At 50.6% G+C, this 23,829-nt stretch overlaps 5 protein-coding genes across 5 annotated transcripts; 2 read left to right on the plus strand and 3 right to left on the minus strand.

Annotated features, from left to right (window-relative positions):
• Nucleotides 1–2,202: 2,202 nt before the first annotated feature.
• MAA_08144 (uncharacterized protein) lies at nucleotides 2,203–2,688 on the plus strand (the record flags this gene model as incomplete). The annotated part of the gene is made up of 1 exon (XM_007826142.1): nucleotides 2,203–2,688. The coding sequence occupies one exon, from the start codon at nucleotides 2,203–2,205 to the stop codon at nucleotides 2,686–2,688; it is 486 nt and encodes a 161-aa protein (XP_007824333.1).
• A 1,775-nt stretch (nucleotides 2,689–4,463) lies between these two features.
• On the minus strand, nucleotides 4,464–6,534 carry MAA_08143 (high affinity glucose transporter RGT2; the record flags this gene model as incomplete). The annotated part of the gene is made up of 3 exons (XM_007826141.1): nucleotides 4,464–5,787; nucleotides 5,869–6,276; nucleotides 6,419–6,534. The coding sequence occupies 3 exons, from the start codon at nucleotides 6,532–6,534 to the stop codon at nucleotides 4,464–4,466; spliced, it is 1,848 nt and encodes a 615-aa protein (XP_007824332.1).
• Nucleotides 6,535–11,856: 5,322 nt separating this feature from the next.
• On the minus strand, nucleotides 11,857–12,822 carry MAA_08142 (heterokaryon incompatibility protein; the record flags this gene model as incomplete). Its single annotated transcript, XM_007826140.2, has 2 exons — nucleotides 11,857–11,884; nucleotides 11,993–12,822. 2 exons carry the CDS (start codon nucleotides 12,820–12,822, stop codon nucleotides 11,857–11,859), a joined length of 858 nt encoding a protein of 285 aa, XP_007824331.2.
• A 1,796-nt stretch (nucleotides 12,823–14,618) lies between these two features.
• On the minus strand, nucleotides 14,619–15,167 carry MAA_08141 (uncharacterized protein; the record flags this gene model as incomplete). Its single annotated transcript, XM_007826139.1, has 1 exon — nucleotides 14,619–15,167. One exon carries the CDS (start codon nucleotides 15,165–15,167, stop codon nucleotides 14,619–14,621), a length of 549 nt encoding a protein of 182 aa, XP_007824330.1.
• A 5,063-nt stretch (nucleotides 15,168–20,230) lies between these two features.
• Nucleotides 20,231–23,732, plus strand: MAA_08140 (Immunoglobulin-like fold protein; the record flags this gene model as incomplete). Its single annotated transcript, XM_007826138.1, has 2 exons — nucleotides 20,231–21,381; nucleotides 21,485–23,732. The coding sequence occupies 2 exons, from the start codon at nucleotides 20,231–20,233 to the stop codon at nucleotides 23,730–23,732; spliced, it is 3,399 nt and encodes a 1,132-aa protein (XP_007824329.1).
• Nucleotides 23,733–23,829: the final 97 nt, after the last annotated feature.

A 23,829-nucleotide genomic window follows, 5' to 3' on the forward strand; every position in this document is an offset into this window, starting at 1 on the left:
ATCAATATGCAGTGTATGGCCAGTGGCCAATCATGCTTGCGGCGTCGTAGTCCTGCTGTCCTCCTGCCGCCCTCCAACGAGGAATTTCGGCGCTGATGATACGTAGAGGACAGGAGCGGCTGTTGTTCTTACCACGTAAGATACGTGGCATACCTGGTGCGCGCAACCCTTCAAAGGCAACTCACCATGCGTCATTGTCGTCAAACCCAACAAGAATCAGCTCTCGAGCAATTCAGTGCTCCCTCTGAGGGTTCAAGCGGGATCTCTGGTGCAGCAATGACTGGCAGGTTGGATCAGTGAGCAGGTGGAGCAGCTAATGCCGCAAAGGCCACAGCTTGCATGGCTAGTCGTCCGCTGGCGGCGATTGCGAGACACCTCTCGGCCGTTGCTCGCTCGTTTTCGGCCGCAAGGGTCTTGCGACGCTCATCAGGGCGCAGTGTCCTGAGGAGTCGGGCCCGGAATCGTGGCTTTTGCTGACGTACTTGCCTGGTTCGGCTCCCAAGCTGGAGGTCTCGTGCCCTATTTAGTGCTTGTGGTGAAGCACAGTAAATATCACGGCCCATCACGCCTCTCCGCCATAGAGATTAGCATCTACGCACTGCCACCAAGTTTTTACCTCGGGATGGCCTCTTGCGGTTCTCTATTGTGCAATATCACCTCAAGTTCACCTGAAGTTGCATCCTCCATCGATTGACTTCGCGAGGCGGGCGGCAGGCGGGACACTGCCGTCACCCTGAGCGAACAAATTAACAATGGGGACAATGCCGGCAGGCAGCCTCTTCTCCGCAAGTTTCATTTGCCGTTTTGCAGTTCATCAAACAGAATGCGTGAAACATCAAGTTTGATTTGATACGATACGCTTGAGCATTTGACGCGCATGCAGGAGTCTTGCTCGGGCATAATTGGCAGTTCATTGGTCAGAGGCGCCTTTGGCAAAAGATCTCGAGGGGCGGCGGTTTGAACTTTGCTGTCAGTCCCGTCTCGAACTGTCCCCGCCGCAGATCCACCATTCAAGCAAAGATGCAGTGCCAAAGTCCAGGTGCGGAAGGCTCTATCGTCGATGCATATGCGGTTTCGAGTCCGCATCCCCTGTCGCCCGTGATTATCCCTCCGGCCAGCTGCGTTTCTGATTCGGCGCAAAATGAATGCGGCTCGGGCCTGGTAGCAAAAGCTTCATCATCTCTCGCCTGCTCCACCATGAGTCGAGGACTAGTCTGACACCCCGTTCCATCTCGGCATGCAGTTCTACCTATTCGGGGATCTTACTACCTCGAGAAGGCATCTTTTGTTGTTGGCTCGCCCAACTTACCAGACTCCCGGGTCCCGACAAGTTGTTTTGGTTGTGTCTCTACGATTGTGCCTCGCCCGTAAGGCTATGTCCGATCCGCTCCATATCGCCGACTTGCACCTCCGCCAATACTATTCAACCACATTGGGGAACCACATGGGGATCCCAAAGGGTTAAACAACGATGCCTCCACAGTACCATCCACAGACGGCGTTAGCCCATTCCCGCACCGGTTTGCCGACTGTGCTCCCCAGGATCCCCGGAACCACCTCCCCGTGCCACTGGAGACACGGTGAAGTGAAGAACATGTTGACTCTTTGTGGCACTCCCGAAGCGGCCCAATTCGATGCTACCGTACGGCGTACTAGACATTTCATCCGGGTCTGTGGGCGCAACGCAATCTTTATATCATCCGTATCCCCTCCTCTGAGGAGCGTCATTTCTGTCTCCTTTCCGCCATTGCCATTGAGAACTTGGTCATCTCTTTGCAAGCAGTCAAGAAATTTGCTCTCCGCCAACCTTGAGCGCTTCCTCCACCGGCAACCCCCCGTTTTGTTATACCCATTGGTCTTGGGACTACTGAATTATTTGCTGCGGAGTGGGACGTTGGAGATTAGCCATCTACTCGGTACTGTTTTCGCAAGCTCTCACAGCGTTTGATGTTGGGATAATCCCGCCTGTTCAGCGTCCTTGACAACTACGAACTGCCCTAGAGTGAATTGGCGGCCATTGGCAAGCCAGCTGCCTTGCCTTGTTTGACTCAACCTGGAATATTGGCGTATGCGGACGGACTAGGAGTATTGGGCCTCAACAACCGCGATACACCAGTGTCTATCTGGTGCTGTGTCTTGGGCCGTTCAAGTGGATTGTTTGTCAACTAGAAACCACGGCCGAACACATTAATATCCTCCAACATGGCGTCTTCCCAGGATCCTCGCGACCACAGGCCCTTTGTTGGGATGGATGATGCACCTGTCAGATGCCAGATGGAGTCGTCATTTCTCTCCATCTTGCACAGTGCTGGACTTGAAGAATGGGCTGCCCAGCAAAGCGAACTTGCCAACTGGCAAACTGGGGAATCTGCTTCGTCATCCGAACGAACCGGTAGCAGCAGCAGCGCGTCGGAAGGCAAGTCTAACAGGCGGGCACCATCTTCTCGGTCTGCCCAGAAATCATCATCTGCGAAACAGAATGGTCGGTCGCGCAAAAGTAAGGATCACAGTGACAAGAGCTCTCGAGCTGGGCGGTCAAAGCACAGGGAGCAGATGACGGAAGAAGAGAAGGAGGAAATGCGGCAACGAGCAGCGAGCTTTGTTCCTGATTATTCCGGTTACAACACCATGGATGCCGAACTCAGTATTATTGGACAACAATTGAAGAGGATGCGGGAGCATCCGTAGTCGCCTTTCCACAGGACCCCCTCGGGCTTGAAGCACATCAGCGTCGTATTTGATGACAGAAATTTGCAAATCACCTTGACAATGTCTTTCATATTGACCCGTTTCTCGGTTCTTTTTACAATTCAGCTCTGGAAGCACGTTTGTTCTGCATGAAGCGGTTAGGAATTCTTGCAAGAAGATGCGGTGACGGTGTTGGACACAAATGCTGTCGCTTTTTTTTTTTCATTATCCAACCACATATCCAGGAGAATGAAAATGGGTCAACGGTGCAAGACAGACATGACAGCTGGATACAACTGAATCCAACGGCAACGCAGTGTCCTGGGTTGTTTAGGGGTGATGACTGTTGTTGGCCTTTCTTAAGCCACAGAAACACAGAACATCTGAGAGCAAGAGAGAGTAGCAGAAAGACTATTGATGTAGCAGAAACAAGTCATTATGAGAATTTATGACTAATGAATACAATGAATGAATGGCTGGCAGTCAAACGTGCTCTTCGCCCCCAGACCCAAAACACCACCAAGTTCCATCAGCCTCCCACGACGGCCATATGCCAGCGCGTCATGTACGACTCGCAGCTTGAGAGCAGACCGTGTGGCCAGCAGTATGCCGATAGTAGCAGAGAACCAGACTGACTGGCACGGCTACGTGGCACCGACTCACCGTGCCCCGCGGACATGGTTGGCATCAAGGGCCAACAACACAAGCAACGTCTTAAAACCCGAGCACAGAAGTAAAAGCCAGCGACAGCCTACCTCGGCAAGAAAAAAAAAACCCCATCACGCACGGACGGATCAAAACACAAGCGGTCAGTCAGCCCTACGTCGTTGTCTAATGCATCAAAAAAAAAGAATCTCCAGGGCGTGATTCGAACACGCGACATTCTGATAAACTATAAATCTTACAGTCAGACGCCATAAACCAACTAGACTACCCGGAGAGAGGAGGGGTGTTACCCCGCCGGACCAATTGATTCGCTGGTTGTTGACGGGCACGGGCTTAATTTACTTTATAAACCCTGTCCTGGTCGACAGTATAGGGTAGCACTGGGTTCGTCCGAAAAACCAAGTGACATGCGCGATGTTCAAACTTCCGATTTATGTATGTAATTTTGTTATATTTTTCGGATGGGGAGGTTTTTACAGCAGCATCTTCAGGGTGTCTACTGAAACCGGCGCGTCCTTGCTACGCTCGATGTTTCGCAGAGAGTACACGTTACTCGAAACAATGCGGCTGTACGGAGTACACTGGACATTCAATCATATTTCCAAGAGCGGCCAACGACAATTTGCTTGCCTGTGGCCTGCCTACAACTTACTGCACATCACGATATACATTCGCACTGGGATTTCCTTCACAGCTTGGGCAGTATCTCCATAATGAGTTGGTAATGACGGACGCCGCCACGTGCCCCTCTGATATTAGGCTTGAATCATAACGTAAGTTGTTTTTTTCTTAATTTCCCCAAGCGGTCCCATATCCAAGAACCGAAAATATGACCCGGCGACATGAGGACAAAATGCCCAAATGATCAGGGCGACAAAAAAACCCACTTTGATTCTTTGGAACTTCCTTTCCAAAATTGCTGGCTAAAAGATATATGCATTCCGTCCTTCCCATACCAAAACTCCATTTGACAGTCAAAACTCCATCGCTGATAATAAGTGGATTTCGTAGTACCACATCAGAATCCCAGTTCCCAGCTCCGTTTAAAAAAATCCCAATATGTAGGTGTTTTCTACATGTGCTGCGCTCGCCTGGCGCGGGTATATCGCTTAATAACTGAAATCAACCGTCGCCATCGGTATCGCCTTATTTTCATTGGATTGCCTTGCATGGTGGCCTTCCTCGCTATGGTGTATAGTAATAGTTGACGACCCTGAGTCGCCAAGCGTCGTATCCGCGCTGCTTTGTGATGCTGTAGTTTGCAACTCGTGTTCTGGGATGCCACTTGGCGACCAGCCCTGATCGAGAATCTGCTGAAAACTCCAGCTCGGCTGAAAGGTTTTGCTGTTCCATGCGTGATTGACGCGTTCGTACATTTCGTCTATTTGCTCCAGGCTGATCTTGCTGGTTTCGTAGACCATGCACCAAACAAAGATGAAAGCGACGATACAGAATGCACCCCAAATAAAAAATATTTTCGGTCCAAAACTAGCCGATCCGGGACCTGATTCAACCATGAATGGGGTGGCATAGGCGATTCCAAAATTCAAAATCCAGTTGGAAGCGGTAGAGAGCGACATAGATTTAGCTCGTACTTTCAGGGGGTAGATCTCTGATGTGACGACCCAGACAACTGGACCCCAAGAAGCGGCAAAAAAGAAAATATTGAAGCAGCAGAAAACAACAAGGATCGTTTCCTTTATATTCTTAAAATCCTCGCCGGCAGCTGTAGTAAATGACGCCATGAACAGTTGGCATGTCGCCATTCCCAAAGCGCCAGTCATCAGCAGGCTCCGCCGGCCCCAGGATTCAATAATCAGCAAACCAGGGATGGTGGATACAACGTTGATGACATTGATAATTGTAGATTTCGTGTACGGACTGTTGACCCCAGCGCCGTTAAAGAATGTCGTACTGTAATACATGATGAAGTTGATGCCGGTTAATTGCTGAAGCATCTGCAGACCACAGCCCGTGAATGTCCGGCGACCAAGGTGAGGAGTCCCAAAGAAGGCGTCCCTGTAGGTTGAAGGACCCAGACTCAGTTCGTACTGGTGGTTTGCGATGATTTCCTGCAGCTCTTCGATCAGTGCGGGATGTGTAATGTCCAACCGTCGAAGACGACTTAAGGAAAGGCCGGCAGCCTCATTTTTGCCTTGCTTGACGAGGAAACGCGGGGTTTCAGGGAGCACAAGCAGACCGGCGGTGAGAATGAGGGCAGGGATAATTTGCAGACCCAGGGGAATTCGGTATGCAGAGGAGTCGTCGAGTTTTGATGTTATGATATTGATAACGGAGGCGGATAGTAGACCAACGGTGATTGAAAGTTGGTATGCACACACTAATGTTCCGCGAATCCATTTCGGGGCCATTTCGGACTGATATAATGGGACCAAAACTGAGACGGCGCCAACACCAACGCCAGCCAATGCCCTGCATCGTAGTTAGCAAGATTGATTCGTACAAGCAGTGCGTTCATTAAAGAGAAACACGCAAGACTTAGATATGACACACCTGCCGACAAGCAAAAGGGCAATCTCGTTGGCGCAGACTTGACAGATGGCACCGATACAAAAAATGCCTACCGAGATGAGGAGGCTGATTCGTCGACCTAGTGAGTCTCCTGCCGGGGCGGCAAGGAGTGCTCCGATAGCTGTGCCGGCGCTAAGGATGGCAACGATGAGAGACGCATCTTTGGGACAAATCGATAACGAAGAGTCGCTTGTTGTTGTCGAATGGCAATTGGCACCAAACTGCGTCTTGAAAGCACTCATGGCTAGGATGCCATTTATGGCTCTAACGAGTGAGAAAAAGGTATTAGCACAACAGATTGCTTTCCACAAAAACGCAGCAGCATTCCAAGAGATTGCACGCGGCGCTCCAGTTGGGACGTATTGTTCCTTGACCGCTCCCAGCGCGCCCCTAGACTAACAAGCACATGGTTTAAACTGTATTTGCACCACAAAAGCGAGTTCAACGCATCCTAGGTCGCGGTCCCAGACTGTACTAAACGGCTTCTAAGGGCCAAGGCAGGAGGAAAGAACTTTGGTTGACGCCTACTTACCCAGTATCATAACCAAAGAGCAATCCACCAGAAGCGACAAAAAGCCCGACCATGATGGCCGGCGCTGACGAGCCAGCGACATTGTCGGGCTTCTGCCAGCCCATGGCAATGGCCATGGTTGCGGTTGTGAGGACGTCAATCCAGGATTAAGGCTCGCGCTGTCGGACTTGCGGACTTGAGAACGAATAGAATGATGGAGACACGGGGGGTATTACGTCGCGATAACTACTGCTTTGGGCAAAACCAGCCCGTATATCTCGGTGGCGTGTTGATTGCTCGGCCTGGGTCGGGGCAAATGCTGGATATTGTTTGGGCGGATTCGTCTGGTGGAACGGGATGATTTCGTCGGTGAACGGGGGATAAATGGACTTGACAGCGATGCGGGTGCAACGGGAATAAGAAGTCGCTGCAAGCCGTCGAGCAGGTGTCGGATATCGAGAACGAGGTCAAGGGCGAAGACTCGGGATTCTTGGGTCGTGAGAGGAAATTTGAGTTGCAAGCGAAGGAGAGTCGTGAAGAGCCAGGGCAGGAGACGGTACGAACTAGTACTGTGGGAGGGTGGGAGCAGAGTAGCAAAATCTGGGGGAACGACGAGGAGCGAGAGAGAGAGGAGAAGAATGATGACTGGGCCAGACTTGGCTGGACTTGGCCAGACGGACCTGGCTCCTTGGCTGGGCTGGGGGCGGGTGGGCGAGCGAGGACTGCCAGCGCGTGACTGCGAGTGCCCAAGCGGTTGTGCCCGTCACCCAGATGTCGCTGCGTGGCCTGCGTGGCCTGCAGACAGGTACTGGCAGCCGGAGCACGAGAGAGAAGGCAGCACAGAGGGGCGCGTGCCAAAAGCGATGAGAGTTCACCCATGCCGGGAAGGCGCCAATCCAGCACGAGCGGCGAGCCGAGAATGACCGCTGATTGGGTCGCCTGCCCAGCGCCCGGCGCCCCAGCACCCTGGGCGCCCGGGTAATTGAACCCAGTACGGAGTACCTCGAGGTACCTTCAATGTTGGTACGTACGGGCAGCCTGGCGGAGGATCTCGCTGCTAATACCAGCCCTGCAAGTGCTTGTCCTGTCGTGCTTCACCGCAGTGTTGGATGTTGGGCCAGCCAACATGAAGGCTTCTGCTCGAGCGCCGACGGCGCCGGACAGCACCGACAGCCCTCTGGTGGCGTCCACTGGTGTTGTGCTGGCGCTGCCTGGTTGCCCTTGTTGCTCCTGCCTCTCCAGACTGCGTACGGAGTACAGTATTCTCCGAGGGGAGTGGGAGGGACATGACTGATGCTGGTTGGCTGGATGTCAGCCGTTGGTGGATCTCCCCCCGTAATTTAACGCTAGTCCAAAGATGGCATAGCCGGACTGTTTGACTGACTGTCTGACTGGACTGTCTGACTGGCTGAGCAGGATTTCTCGCCTTTTCGTCCTGGCGGACAGTGCTTGAATGCTCAGCCCGCTCACGCCAAACGCCTCATCGAATGATGAGTCGCCCACGACTGTCGGCGCCATGGTTTGCATGGCATGACCGAGGATTGGTGCGTGGCAGACATGTCGTACGGAGTACTGTGTTGGGCTAAACCGAGTACGAGCAGCTTGTGGCCATTGGTCGATATGGACGGCCATATCGAAAGGCGTGAGACTCGTCCTCAAGTCCACGGTGTCATGGGTTGACTTTGCTCTTCAGCTCGCAACAGTCATCCGGGCCGTGATACATTTCCAACGTCCAACCAACGGTGCCTCCTCACGCCCCATGTCTCGCCATGCGGCTCCCTTGCCGTGCTGCCCCTGGAGCCGAACGTCTCTGATCTGTCCAGCTCTCTGTTCACGGCTCTTGTCGGCATCAGGCACTAGTACGGAGCACCACCTGTCCGTCAGAACCGATACTCCTGCCGGGTGGTTGGCTGATGGAATCCATGGCTCTCAGCTCATGGCCTGATCCGAGCTCTCTTCGTCGTCTGCCGTCCGCCACTAAAATAACACAAAGAAAGTTTATAAGCCACGATCCGGAGGGTTGTCATGTCAAGTTCCAGGGAGAGTCCCCGTCTCATCAGGCCTCGGCATTGGCATCATTCTCGATAAACTGTAATTCTGCACATTCAGCAACATCGCCAAGCAAGCCCGGCAGCCAGCCACCAAAAAAAAAAATAAGCCCGAAGTGTCGTGGAAGGGCCTTTTCTGCCGTCGTAGTGCGGCGCCATTCAGGAACAGAATCGAGACTTTGTCACGACAGGTTTTCGTCTTGATCAAGTCTCTTTCTTACATGGCGTTTTGCGGACGAGCAGTGACATGCTTATGTACGCAGTACTCTTCCTTGGGTTGGTGTGCAAACAGTGCGCGCGGCACTGTCTTTCAGGGTTGCCATACTCCCCAATCCTTGCAGCTGTCATGCCCAGCCCCACCACAATTACTCTACGGGCTGCAATGGCATCCTGAATTTTCTCCCCCAAGTCCCCGATGTTACTTCGAGGCTACAAATCTGGAGCAGCAAGAGGTGCAGCGGTTGGTCCGAGTCGTTGGAAACCATTTAAACTCTGAGTACCGCTACAGCCCTTGTGACCCGCCTGCCGCGAAAGCCGCACGCGCGCGAGGGCCGACTTACCTGGCACCTACCCGATGTCGTAGGTGCTTGGAGTCTTCGGGATCTGCCAGCGCTCGTCAAGACCAGGAAACCCGGCATGGCGGGAGTCTATGGAGTCGGAGCCATCCTGACATGTTCCATTGTCGAGCTCGCCACCTCGTGTCCAAGTCTTCAAGTCATGATCCTAGACAACAGGCCGTATGTAGGTACCAGCACCGTATTGCACAAGGCTTTAGCACCAACAAAACGAGCAGCTACTAACTAACTAGGGTTGAACGCTATTTTGAAGCCAACGTTTTGAAGAGGTCGACGAAAATGTGCCACCCAGCATCGAATCTGGCACCCGCCCCCCTTTCTCGCCGCTGCTCTCGGAATGGAGGGAAGCCAGCCGCAGAAAGCTTCAAGAGCTTGATTTAGGGCAACACATCAGACATCCCTTCTGCCACGGAGTGACTGTTTATTCAGAACCCAGTCAGCACCCAAGCAGCCAGCCAACTGGGAAACGCCAACCATGATGCGGGGATTGGCGCCACCTCATTCTCCAAGGACCAACATGTTTAGTCTGTTGCTGCCCTTCAGAGTAGGTAGCTTAAGGTATGCCCATTTCGTAAGGCTTTGAAAACCCTGGCAGTGACTCAAATCTCAATTGTGTTTGAAACTGCATGTAAACTAATGTTGTATCTTTACTAAAGCTCGGACTACTCAATTGCGAAACTGCCACGGCGTTATCATTTACTTTAGTTTGCGAGGCGCTCATGTACATCACCAGGTGTTCAAGCAGACTATTGAACAAGCCGGCCCGCGCACTAGCCCATTTTTGAGCACAAGCCGTCCAGCCATTGTTATGGCGTCCGCATTGGCCCCCATGCAGCATATTGGGGAGAGTTACGACATTGCTGCGTAAATACCGTGCTGTCGAACAAGTGCCGGAGGCTGCCACAGGAAAAGCAATAATCGAAGCTCAGCCATGGCTGTAAGTGGCAGAGCCAATGGCGCAACCTCCTGATCACAACAGTTAGATGTCTGAGGGAATTTCAATTTCAATTAGTTCCAACCTTGAATCGGCTTGGCCTTTACTGGGATGCAATCCTATATGCTGAGTGGAATCACTGGATATGGCGTTCTCCGGTTCAAATGATTGAACGGCGGCGGTGAGAGATTAGGCCTCGGATGCTGTCGATCGGGCGAGGTGAGTACTGAGGTTTAGAAAATAAGCTTCTCTTTTCGTCCTGGGGCTTTTGTGACGAATTCTAGTCGAATAGGCTTCCGAGAGCTGTGTGCATTCCGTTCACGGGGAAAATGAAGCTTCGCTTGGATGAGAAGAAGACTGATCTTCTAGACGCATTATACAAAGCAAAAGGTTCAAACTGCGAGTGGCCCTGTGATATATATTTACGGTTTGCGAACGGTTGTGCGTGGAGGCAGCGTCCGTGAATCCGTCGGCACCGAGACAGGTAGGCTTTCGGGCAGATCGTCCTCATATCGACCACTCGGCTCTTTAGTTATGTGTCTGCTCCAAAAGGATGATAGAGAGAGTCTGGAATGCTAAGGACATACTACTAATAATTGTGAACACGCTGTGGAATAAACCCCACGACAAAGCATTCTTCAGTCCCAACATCATAGGGCTTATTCTACCTGACAATTCTTACAATTATAGGCATCTAGCACGAAATACAGCAAAAAAAGAAAAAACATACAACACTGGGTATTCGCTGGTCGTCACCGACCCAACTACTAATCCAGCGCTCACTAGGTTATCGTACAAGATCGGACGGGTTTGCGAGGTCTGCTAGTGGCTATGGTCGTATGTATTGATAAGATAAATTATTTTAGTTTATATATAGAAGATTAAAGGTGTATAGGTAGAACCGCTCTCTGGAGCTAAGGGCGGAAGAAGGGAAAAGCCAATTGGCTAGCTATATACATAAGCCACGGCGCTAATAAGGCCTGGGGTTTTAGATTTTCAATTAAGTCTATTAGTTATGGAATAAGGCGCCTTGTAACGCGCCGAGGGTCTGAAATTACTCTAGAGTCTAGACATACTATTCTGGTGATGCTCATTATAGCCCAAGATGACAAAAGATGCAAAACTTGGCAGATGTTCTTTCCCGGTCGCCTAATGCTAAATATGAGGGGACCAGTATAGTTCTGCTTTGCCTATTTCTCTGTGGGTTCACCCATCAATATTGCAGTCCTCTTGAGTCCTGACGAGTTGGCCTTGACCTCGGCCAGCGGAAGTACTAAGCGCGAGGATCTTAATTCACTTCACATTTTCATCTTGAAGCGATTCCGGCTCCGAGGCACAAAAACAAGAGAGTTTATTTGAGCTTCACTAGTGCATCACCAACCCCCCGACCTCAAGAGGAAGATGAGTGAGTTCGAGACCATCTAGACAATCTTGATCACAAGCTCCCCACAGCCCAATTCACTTGACCACCCAGTACAGTGCTTATCACTCCATATAAACACATCGTTCCACCCAAAATCATCAATTTCATCGCGCCTGATGGAAATGAGCCCCACTCGGCGAAATTCACCAAACATACATGTTAGAATCAAACCCACGAGTTCCACTCCATTAGCACTTTCCATCGATCTAACTGGAAAGAAGTATACAGTCTCAAGGACCATGTCTTGCTCGTCATCAAGACAGTAAGCTGTACCACAGCCAGGCATCAAATGCCGCTCATGTTCCGCCACTTGGTGCATTGGTGGCAACATCAACAAGAGACCCGAAGAGAGAATATATCCACTCTTCAGTTGACCAGTAGAGTCGTTAGTTATAGATTCTACATTGACAGTTAGTATCCTGACGAGAGGGGGGCCCCAACTATAATCTCGGTGGCCGCAGGCAAAACGGACCCGACCCTCAACAGAGGCCCAAGACCATGATGGTGCTAAAAGTCTTTATTCAGCAGTGCGTCATATGGGCGAGGAATAACCACTGACCACACTAACCGCGATAAGATGTTCCCCTGAAGGAGTATGGCCATCTTTCCACATACCACAGGAGGTCCAAGGTCAACTTTCGCTCCCATAGGCCAGCCACGTAAGTATCACCAAGAAGAGACTGCATTTCTTGAGCGATGCCAGAAACCGCAATAAGTTTATCAGTAGCCTTGGTTATGTTGCAAACCATGAATTGTTCAATGACTTTCCTCCATGGAGCATACTGAGCGCCAGGTTTAGTGACCTCAGTTGCCCAGGCTTTTGAGCATAGCTCCGAGTCTTCGTCTATATCCTCATGGGCAAAGTCAGCGTTTGGTCCCAAGCCTTTGGGAAATGATTCGCTGGCCTGCAGCTGCCGACATTCCCAGAACAACTGGGTATTAGTAAACGATAGAGTGCGGGGACTGAGAAGGCGCTCTTGAAGGACCCATCCACGGTGATTCAGTGGCGTTGAAGTTACTCCCAAATGCCATAAATCGCTATAGAGGCAGTAGTATGTTCTTTGATGTCCCCTCCATCTCAAGTCTATTTTAAAGGGAGCATGTGATAGAATGTCTCTGTCAACAAAGAGCCCTTCTTCACCGTTGGCTGCAGCTGTTGCGGCAATATTGCAGAACGATTGCCCGTACACCTTGCCCATAACTGCGGACTCTTTTCGCCAATCATCTTCGCAATCTTGCTGTATGCACAGAGAGTCGATCCACAGATATCTCATTCCTAAGCTTCTTGTAAATTGTACTGCGTCTTTAAAAGTCCTAGGGAGTTCCTCCAGCGTAATCTTTCGCTGGAGATGGTCGACATTCCTCGAGGTAAGTGTAACTGTCGGCTGAGAAGCCCATCTATGTGTAAGTGCAACATATTTGGTTTGTTCTGTGTCTTTCTGCATTTCACTGGTGTTGACGAGTCGAGGATGGCATGTACCTTCCACGTGTCCAATATCAATGAGCCGTGTTGGGAGCCAAGCCGGCTCTTTCGCTTCTCGATTGCACTGTGGATGGTGGTTGGTGCAAGTCGTGATCCAATCAGTGACTAAATTGACACAGGCCTTTGAAGATGTACTGGCTAACTCACACCCTTTCCCTCGAATGAGAAAAGATACATCTATGCATCAGACATTAACTGTTAGTGACATGTAAATAAGTCAAATTTGATAATGAGAACTGAACCTTGTTCTAAAAATAATTTAAAATGAACCAGGGGCGTAGAGAACCCGATGCGATCGAACTTGCCTGCTTCTCTATTCCAATAGAGAGTACAGGATAATCCCCGATCTATAAGATCCGACTGATGCCAAGGCGAGGCTAGAATGCTACCATGTAAATTTTTACAAATTGGGCAGCTAATTTTTGCAGAAGACACGATGTCGTCGTATGGGCGCCTCGAATAGCCGATTTGAGTACCTTTATCAGTATTCCAGTCATCGTGTGGTCGAATCAGCAACTTTTCGCAGGTTGAACATAATCTATGGCTGTTCATAGTCTCGTTGTCGTTCTCCTCGGGCCCAGCTAGTACAATAGAAGCCATTCTGCTCGGCGAGTATACAGGCCATTCGACTGCACACAGCCAACACCAACCAAGCCTTAGGCTTTTGAATATAACTAGCAGCTAGATGGAAGCAATACGACAAGGGCTGTTGTACGCATGAGGTTAAGATATGTGAGGGGCTATACTTGTGGTATGAGGCAAATTGTGTCGACACGTGACCTCAGCGGCAGGCGCATTGCGTTCGTGCCGTGCTTGACTTTCGCTATTATCTGACATACAAACGAGGTGGGCTTCTGAAGAATATGCAATTTGCAAACACATGGTGGGTAGCAATTGTTCCGTTCCGGCACAGTTGACGATGATGGCAATGGGCAACGGGCCGAAATAACCAGCTCTATCCTTGCAAATAGTCAGGGGGTCCAAGGACGGTGGTGTGACAAGGGCTAGGCTTGGAGCAATTACTCAATTCACCTAATAACAGTCTTTGGTATCAAAGGTCCTTGGTTTTCCTCAAGGCCTCGTTAACCAAAGACGTCTTTAAATACAAGAAGTCGGTGAGGGTCTTCTGCCCTAATCCCGTGACCGTAGCCCTGCCCTTGTACGTGTGACAAAATTCAACAGCTTCAACAAGCCTAAATTCAGCAGCAGCTTTAAAGGCCGGAATAATATCCTGCCCTGGCCACCTCCGCTTTGCCTCCCCTTAGGACAACTCGTTCGTTGGAATCACGGTCTTGTAAATAAAGTCTTGAATTCATACATGAAACTGTTTAATTTTCCGCTGTGATATTGGTCAGTCACGTATCAGTTCCATCCGAGTTCGGTGGCAGGTTAGGTCAATGACGCTTCACCATGCAGATGCAGGGCAGTAAGATGAGACTTTAACAGTTGTATTTATAGATGTAGCAAAATAGAATACAAAATAGGTCTTCTTTTATTGGGTTAATTGACAAAGCGACTCAGAGACCAGTGCTCGCTGCTTCCATTGCGCAAAGCGGCGCTGCCACCCACCACGACCTGATGAGACGTGCGGCGACACTGACTTGGACCACGACGGCCCCGAGCTGAAATTTCAATGCAAGTCTCACGTCTCCGTCCGGCAGACATAGGGAGCCTCCACTTGTCGAGAAGCTCGACGGTAGTGAAGCCGGCCGTTTTTGTATGCGGATGCGGCAACGGCTTCCAACTTCCAACACATGTTTAGGGTTGGGCAGGTTGGGCAGGGATATCAACGATACTGTACAAGTCGGGGAGCGACATGCAGTCGGTCAAAACCTTGCCGTTGGTGTTGCAGTCGGTGATCTGGTCAAGGCAGTCTTCTTCGTTTTCCCAGGGCACGCAAAGTTCGGCTACTAGATCTGGTCCGACTAGTTTCTTCTGGGTGCAGTGAACAACCTTTCGCCCGGTCCAACGACCCTTAGACTCTCCGTCGCAAGCCTGAGCGAATTCCCGGCACTTTGGGTGGTCCAGAAAGCCCGCGCAAAGTTGCTCCTTGATTGGTGTACCATCCTTGCCGAGAGCGGCCTCTTTTAGTTTTCTCTGGGTGCAGTCGATAACCTCCTGCTCGGTCGCACGCTTATTCGACTCGGCCCAGCAATCCTGGGCATAATTCTCGCATTTGAGGTTTCGCTCAAAGCCAGCGCAAGCCTTTCCCCAGCTAATCTCAAGAGTCGCGCCTTGAGCATCCCGAGCTGGCTGGGCAGTGGCGAGGGCCACAAGGCCGGCGGCAACGACTGGAGTGAACTTCATTGTGGTTGTTGCGAGACTTGATCGTTGAGATAGATAATGAAAGAAGAAGGCTGTGTGTGCCAGAAAAGAGAGTGATTGGATTGATGTGAAGAGGAATCCTGCAGAATTCAAACTCTCTGTCAGGGACGACATCATCTACTTATATAGACAGTTGGTACAGCGAGACACTTTGGAACTATTTACTTGATTCCGTTGAATAACTGATGGACCGGCGGGATGCCATGGGGCTCATGAGTCGTATTTACCCGCCGGTCCAGGGACAGACTGAATAATGTAAGCGCGGCAGTATGCTGCAACCGGTGGGTAAGGTGTGGGAGCGATGAACAGGGGGTCAGGATATAGGACTTAGGAATCGAAGGTTATAATTATGCTTATCATGCAGTATCCACGAGCAGTGTTACAACCTACTAGGTCTGATAACAACGTAAACCCTTGTTATAAGTGTAAGCAAAGCGGCAAGCCCGGGAGGGGCAAAATAAAAGGTCGGAATTAAAGGTTGAGATTGAATTAAAAAAATAAAGTAAAAAGCTATATTTCTTAGCTTATTTAACTTTTTATAATAACGTAAAAACTCAAGCAAAGCGCGGCTTTGCTCAACAAGCTACTAACCCTGCCGCTACTATTTAGTACGATAGCTGTGAGGAGTTGGCCCATGGTCAAGCAGGCGTCTGCAAGTCCTCGGTATCCTACTTGGCCGTTTTGATGTCGGCATTCTGTAGTGGATTCAAGAGCGCTTTATCTGTTTAGATGCGAAGTGGCTCGCGGCTCCGCTGCCATACGATGTTCTTCGGTAAACGAGTCTCCACGAGCCGCTCCGCATCTAAAGAGATAACAAGGGCTCCACACTCATTGCTTGGCGAGACCTGTCAATACATTCCAGAAGCTCTTGGCATCATGTTCCCGGCGCCTCTTTGAGCTAGTCATGGACTGGACCGCCATCTGATCCTCGTCGGTGTCTTTGTCATCTTATCCCGCACCTACACCGTATTATACCGTGCTGGTCGACGCATCTTCCCACATCCCACATCGGGAACAGCTCAAGTTTTTGATCCCACGAGAGCACATTGTCCAAACAGATTGGCAATTTGGCCATGTGAACACCCAACGCCGTGTTACGTAGCATAAAGCTGTGTTGGCACAATAGGTATGGGGTGTGCGGGATTTGCTATCACTAGAACTAAACGTCAAGAGGGGCAGCTAAGTAGCATGCAGGGCTTCTGATAGTAAAGAGAGAGCAGTTTTGCCCTCCTATAGTGTACGTGGTTCCAACTTGGCAACTTCTTCTTGGCGCTACACTTTATCTTCCCTTCAGAGCTCTTTAGAATCTGTCGTCATTGTGATAGTTTTGTTAGATGATTAGGCTAGAAAAGGCGCCCTATATGCGTTAGGAGGTTGCATGTATGCATCTACATCATTGAATCGATGGAGCAAGCCAGGCGCTGCTAGGTGCCATATACCTTGGAAAATTGCCTCGTGAGCGGATCACGGATACTTCGTTCTGCCCTTCCTTTTGTCAGGCTATAGAATGTGATGTGACGTTGCTGGACTTTTGATACTTGGCTAATATTCAAGGATTTATCCTGTACGCCGTGGGCCACGAGTGATTTAAATGTTTTAGCGGGCTGCATCTTGTGTGCTAAGGGGCGTACCCTGGAAAAGCACCACACATCTTGTTTGATGTCTTTTAGGGTATATTCGATAGCGGGTTTAATTTTGTCGAGGATGGAGTAGTTAATATGAGAGGAGGATTTCACATACAGATTCCTTGAGTGTACAGAAAGTAGTAATGAATCTTTGGCGGACGAGGCCGTCGATGGAGAGCTACCAGCACACTCTCGAGTGGAAGAGCACTGAGGGCATTGACCCATCCACGCCACAGGGAATGGCATGTGTACCAAGCAGTCCAGGATCCCTGTTTCCATGTAGCATCTTGTTACACGGAAATGGCTGGTTACACAAGGGCTAGGGTCACGAGACCTAGGGCAAAGTCCCTCACCGACTTCTTGTATTTATAGAAGCTCTTGGTCCCTTAAGGCCTTGAGAAAAACCAAGGACCTTTGATACCAAAAACTGTTATTAGATGAATTGAGCTATTGACTCCAAGCCCTCTATCGAGCCCTTGTCACAAATAAAGTTCCAACTTTCCCAAATACATGCCATGATAATTTGAAGTAGTCATAACCTGTGTATGCCCCCCGCGCATCTATAGCACTATTTACACTGGCGGTATACGGTGTTTGCAACGAGTCTGGTGTCTCTAATCTCCGCTTCCAAGTATCTGTCCGGAGCAATAACGATCTATATCCAGAACAAGAGTCGTCTCGTCATCCTTGTAGTAAGCGATTGTTTAAGGGAACAAGATCCTGCCAAGCAGAGGCAAGAGTTCTATAGGGAGTATACTGCTATGAATCAATGTACTGCTACAAATTCATGCCGAAGCAAACTGTAAGCGGGCCCGTACTCTTGCAAAAGCACGAGAGAATATCACAACGCAACAGTCCAAGTTAAGCTAACACAAGTATCTTTAAAATGTAGTCTAGGAGGCGCTGTTTCCCTCACCAGGTTAGGCGGCACTTCTAATCAAGTAAGGTATTCGTATTATTCGCCTGCCTTATATTAAAGCCTTATAGTTATCTCTTGTAATATAAATACACTTAACCTCTTATTAGCCTTTTAGCTTATACTCTTACTATTATCTTCTTAATTTATTATTTCCCTTCTTTAATATTTACTTTTAACCTAGCTTTATACTTTATACTTATACTTATATAAAGTTCTTTACTTTTATTACTCTAGTATTATGCCTTTTAAGTCAACTTACTAGATACACGCGAAAGTATTGACAAAAAAACTATATTATAATAGTTTTTATAGTATAGTTGCCTTATAAGCGATACTATACTGCTTGCTTTGAATGAGTGACCTGATCTTGACATGCCAGGCAGTATTATTTCATAAATGTAACCCTAACTGACTCTTAATAGTCGCCGCCAACGCCGCTGGTCTCAGGGTTAGAGGTGTGCCTCTGCCTGTTTTTCAACTGTAAGCGCTTTGAGGCCTGCAATACTTCCGCTTGCAGGTCGTTCCACTTCGAGAAGACAAGGGGGAGCGCTTGACCTCCGAATTCTGAGCCATGGAAGCGATTTTCAATAATTTCTTTCCCTTTTGTCGTTAAAAGCAGGCTCAAGCTTGATTTTCAAGCCCGTCATGTTTGCAATCGCGCTATCCCCACCACCATCGAAATCGACCACCCAGATACCTGTATGGTCAGTCGGCCCTCCAGGTTCCCAGTGGACTATCTCGTGGTGGACTATCTGGCCTTTCCTCAACAGTTTATAGTCTGTAACCTTGACGTCTACTAGGCCTTTAGACATGTTGATGTGCTTGATACCAGTCGAGAGGTCTGGAGTGATGGCCCCTGTAGTGAATATGGAATAGAGGGTATCCGCCGCAACGTGGAACGAGTGTATTGGTGAGTAGCAAAGGCAGTACATGCCAAGCATCTCGGGTGTCTTCGGCTTAGGCCGCGACCCTTCGAAGTAGTTTTTAACCTCATTCAAGCGCGTGATGGTATCCAGTATACTAATATAGTGATCGTGAAGCGTGGGGCTGACATCTTTGCCGCTCGCCTTCGCCGCAGCGAGCCCAACGATGCGCTCCAACGTGAAAATCCAAGCCTCAGCAAATGCAGAGAGCTGATTGAGCCGAATCTCAAGCTCGGCCGGCTTTGTGGATCTCTTCTATAATTTGCGTCTTGGCTAATTCGATACACTGTTTCAACTCGGGTGTTCGATCTTTCCGCTTCTTGAAAGCTCCTAGCAAGTCTGAGACTGCTTCAATGGCTTTGACCACGCTGGTAACAGTATCTGCTGTCTCTTGGACGAGAAAAGCACAGCAATTGCTTCCGCGGCGGCCATGATTAAGATGAGCACGGGGGTAAAAGCGGAATATTAAATGTGGAATTAGTAGTACTTTATCGGCAACGGGAGGCATGTAAGGAAGATAATGGTGATGGGGAGATATAAGCAAGAGTATTGAGGATGCGAAAATAAATATAGCCTACAAATGCCAATTAATATAAACTTTGCGCCACGTTTAGACACAATTTCACATTGAGGGGAATAAGCTTCCAGCGGCACTGTGCAAGTGACCTCTCAATTTTTTCTGATGATCTCAATGGTTCACTCGCATGGAAAGATATGCGTGGATAGTCAATGCCATCACCCCGGCAGTGCAATGGGCTGAAGACTCTACATACGTAGCGAGTGCGTCCGAAGACCGCCAACATGCTTGGAGATTTGAGTAGTGAGATGAACTTGTTTCGCCGGGGAGGGGTCCGTTATTCGTGCGGTGCGCTGCTCTGCTTGTACGGCGGCGGGTTGGACGACTCTACCAGGGACAGCGCTGCGATAACGGCGAGCACGTTACAGGACCAGTTCTGGCGGAAAGGCAGATTCGGCACAGAGCGCAGCGTCGTGAGTTTGAGCAGCGACGGCATATTATACCACATGCAGTCTTGGGCCAAAGCCATGGACAGGGACTGTTTGCTCACGGGTTCCGCTGGCGACCTTGGCATAGAACCACCCCCCCAAGGACGTAGACTTTCAATCAATTGCCTTTGCTATAAACCTAGCTTATCTCTTGACTACACTTTTAGGGTTTGAATTGTAAGTCTCGGTAGTATAGACCAGACCGAGACCAAGCTAGACCATTCCAATACTAGTGCCACTGATAAAGAATAAGGTTATAAGAACACTCAAGCTCGTAGTATACAAGATATATACTAGTGGAACTTGTACCAAGTATCCTAGGTAATAGTGTAATATATATAAAGAAGAGACTATCAATGAATATATATATATATATATACCTATTCTAAGTAGCTTCACTAACTCAAAGTTTGCTTGGCTATGGCCGTCGAGCACTGGACTCGATCCTAATGTATAAAAATCCACCGGGGCAGTTTGCAACTATGAAAGACAGTTTGAGCCCGTAGTTGTACATGGAGGATAAGACCTATCCGAATTTTTCTTTGGTACTTGCCCACATAGCCTCTTGTGACCATGAGCAGCCTGGTACAGATCACGAGTGTTAATCCTAGGATTGGCTGGCCTGGAACCATCGTCACTATTACCGGGAGCAACTTTTCATCGCACCTTGATGGCAACACAGTCGACGTCGGATCCGTGAGAGCCGTGGTGCTAAAGGCGAGTGCAACCAAGCTGCAGGTCGTCGTCGGCGACAATGCGGTCCCCGGACCCGTCGTGGTGAAGCGCGGTACGGCGGTAGCAACATTCGCCAGCCCCTTCAAGATTGCGGCCTATCTCAACATCACCAACACGTCGAATGTAGGTCCGCCGCTGACGTTTCACGGGCCTTCGAGGGGCACGCCACGGCCCGGAGTTGTAAACCAACCGGTGTTTGTCGTCTTCTGCCACGGCAAAGGAGACGCTCCGCGACGCTCGGATGCTATTTCATCCGACATGATGTCCGAACTTGCAAACGTCAACCGCTACTGGAGCGAGGTGGCGTACGCGGCCCAGAGAAGCCTGAACCCTTCCGGGCCGCAGGGCACGACCTGGGACTTTGTTCAAGGCCCCTGGGTGGAGTTGCCCAAAGCTACCAATGAATACATCTACCAGGAGGCAGACATAGCTTTAGGCATAGTCAATCTCATCAAGAAGACGAGGCGGTGGTCCGTCATTTCCGGTTCTAGGGCAGTGTGCGTACATGCCGGCGGCGGCCTCACCGTCACAGACCTGAGTTCACCCCCGGCCCCGACGGCGACACTTGCGGCAAACTGGGTTGGCTACCAAGTCGTCGTTGGCGAGAACGTCGCCTTTGTTGCCGCAGGTGCAGATGGCCTGATTTCCGTCGACATTAGTGGCCCGCTGCTTGCCGAGCTAGATCGGGTCGATGGCATCCGAGAGGTCATCTCGTGTGATCTGAATAGCAACGTCCTCATCGCTGGTTGTCTGGATGAGAACGCTGTGATGCTGGACATTAGTGACGCGAGGAGCATGTCCGTTGTCAGCAATCTCCTCGCGACCTACAAGCCAAGCAACCCCTTCATCAAGGTGGTTGGGAACCTGTTGTTTACAGCGTCTGGACCAGACGTGGTCCTCTTCGATCTCGAATCTCAAGATGGGCCTTCGAAAGTGTCTGAAATTAATGCCGACGCCATCGTCACTGGCATCGACGTCGTTGACAACACGTGCGTCGTAGCCACAGCGGGTGGCTGGCATTCTGGTTGTGGAAGTGGCAGACAAAAAACTCAACACCATGTCATCTTTCATCAACGCGCCCAATGTGTGTAGCGTGCAGCTGGTTGGGACCAAGGTTGTGGCAGCATGCGGCCCGCAAGGTATTCTGACGGTAGATGTTGCCGACCTCAGGAACCCCCCCGACTGGTGCGCTCGGCCGCGACATCTCGGAGTTGCTATCACGTCACTCCACCGATGCCTGGTTCTCCCCAGAGATGCCTTGGGTCGTTTGGAGGTGTCGGGGTGGCTATTGTCAGCGCGCCCTTTTCTGACGCGCCGAGTGTTGGGAGCCATCGACAATTTGGCCAGCAGCCCCGGCTTGGGACAAGAACCAGACTACACTCATCTCAAATCTCAACTTGACGTGGCTTTTGACCGTCTGGGCGCTTTGAAGGACCACACCGGCGCCAGGTTATTCATCGATGTCGACAGAAACCGCGGCTCTTTCGACGTCGCCAAATATGAAGGCCTCGTTGTCTGCTTTACCGGTCTATTGGATGCACGGGGTGGGACTGTTCGGAAAGATTCATTCCGCTCTTTCCCAGAAGAGGTGGATTACAAGTCAATAAAAGGAGTGACATGGGTGCCGGCTCCAGCACGCTGGAAGGTAGTTGCTCATGGGATCGGGCACTGGCTCGAACTTGACGACATGTATCGCGAGGTCCACGGCGACGGAACCGTGGAGAAGGGAACAGCGGAAGAGTGGGATATTATGGGAGACCAGACTGCCGCTCCTCTCTTGTCTGGTTTTAACGCTGACAAGCTGGGCATCTACGCCCAATCGAATATTGCAACTCGGCTCTGGACCCCGGATATTTTCAACACCACAGACGAAGAGATTGTCCTCGTCACTCACGGAGCAATCGAGAACAACCCATCCAATGGTTTCAAAAACCTGTTGAGAGTTGACATTGCAAATACGTCGGTCCGGTACTACGTAGAGGTCCGCCAGTCCGTTCCGACGGACGGCACGAACCGCCTCATGTTTGACCAACGTCTCCCATACTCTGGAGCCCGCGTCATTGTGACGGTGGCTGAGAATTCTGCCACCAGAATCTCCAATTCTTACGAGAGCAAGGTCTCGTTAGTCGGCATGCTTGACGTCGGGGAATCGGCGTATGATGCTGGCAGGCTCATCCGCATCACGGCCCTCTCATCCACCCAGGCAAATCCCGCCGCCATCAGGGTGAAGCTCCAAATGAACCTGCAGCCGCCGTCTGGGCCAAAGGGGCAATTCGACCTGCGCATGGAACCAATGAACCCCGACGGCTGGGAGTCGTCAGACATTTGGATCAATAGCCCCTTGAACGACGAGGCTGGCCAGGCCATCTACCGCTTCCATGAACTAGGGGACAAGACCAAGGCAGTCAACAACGGAGACATGCCGTGGGTTCATCACACCAACACAATCACGGCCCGCGTTCACAACGATGGGATCGAAAAGGCTGAAAACGTCATTGTCACTGCCTACACGAATGTACCCCCTGGCATTGGGGATAATGGCAACTGGGTACCGCTGCAGACTCACCCCCCCATTCCCCTTATCGCAGGGGGTACCTATGAGACGGTGGATTTCGAATGGGCGCCGCGAGCAGATGAGCACACTTGCATTACCATAGCCATCTTCCCACAGGAGGGCGAGGAGACATTTACCAACAACCGCGCCCAGGAGAACGTCTTTCTCTTCGACAGCGTCGGCGCATCCTCCCATGAACCCGTCGTCCTCACCGCTGCGGTCCGTAACCCCTTCACCGTGTGGCGCTGCATTGAGCTGCGAGTCTTTGGGATCCCCGACGGATGGCATACCACCGTCGACAAGCACTGGGTGTGGTTGCCCCCTCGAGGCGAGATACCCCTGACGGTTGTGCTGTGGACGGATCGGGATTCCCCCCGTCTCGGCAATGAGCCAAAGAAGATTGATCCAGAGGCCTTTGTCCGCATAGAGGGCTGGACGTACTTTGGCGAGCACGTCTACCGACCCATCGGTGGAATCCAGGCCATAGTGACGGCGAACGCGGCGTCTCACATCAACGCGGCCGCCACTGGGCACGATAATCGCATTCGGACAAGTATTCAGCTGTCTCCTGGTCTTGGTGGCATTCCCGGCGCAGTCGAGATGATAAGCACACGTCTAGGCAGCAAGTCGAAGCTTGTCAACTTTAAGACAGGCGCAGGAGGGAGGGCCGAGGTGGTCAAGGAAGTGGGAAGCGGCGAGTACGAGGTCCAGGTCTTCACCTCGTCGACCAAGGAGGTAGTCGGGGCCGAGAGAAGTAAGATGACTGTGCGGGTTGGCCGTCACTAAGTTAGTTTGCTATCAAGTCTGGTATAGTATATTCATGTGCCCACGTATACGCTAGTATTTGTCTTTTGTGGTGAACAAGCAGCGTCGACGCCCGAGA

The sequence above is a fragment of the Metarhizium robertsii genome (assembly GCF_000187425.2).
Source record: "Metarhizium robertsii ARSEF 23 chromosome Unknown MAA_Scf_6, whole genome shotgun sequence".
NCBI lineage: Eukaryota > Fungi > Ascomycota > Sordariomycetes > Hypocreales > Clavicipitaceae > Metarhizium > Metarhizium robertsii.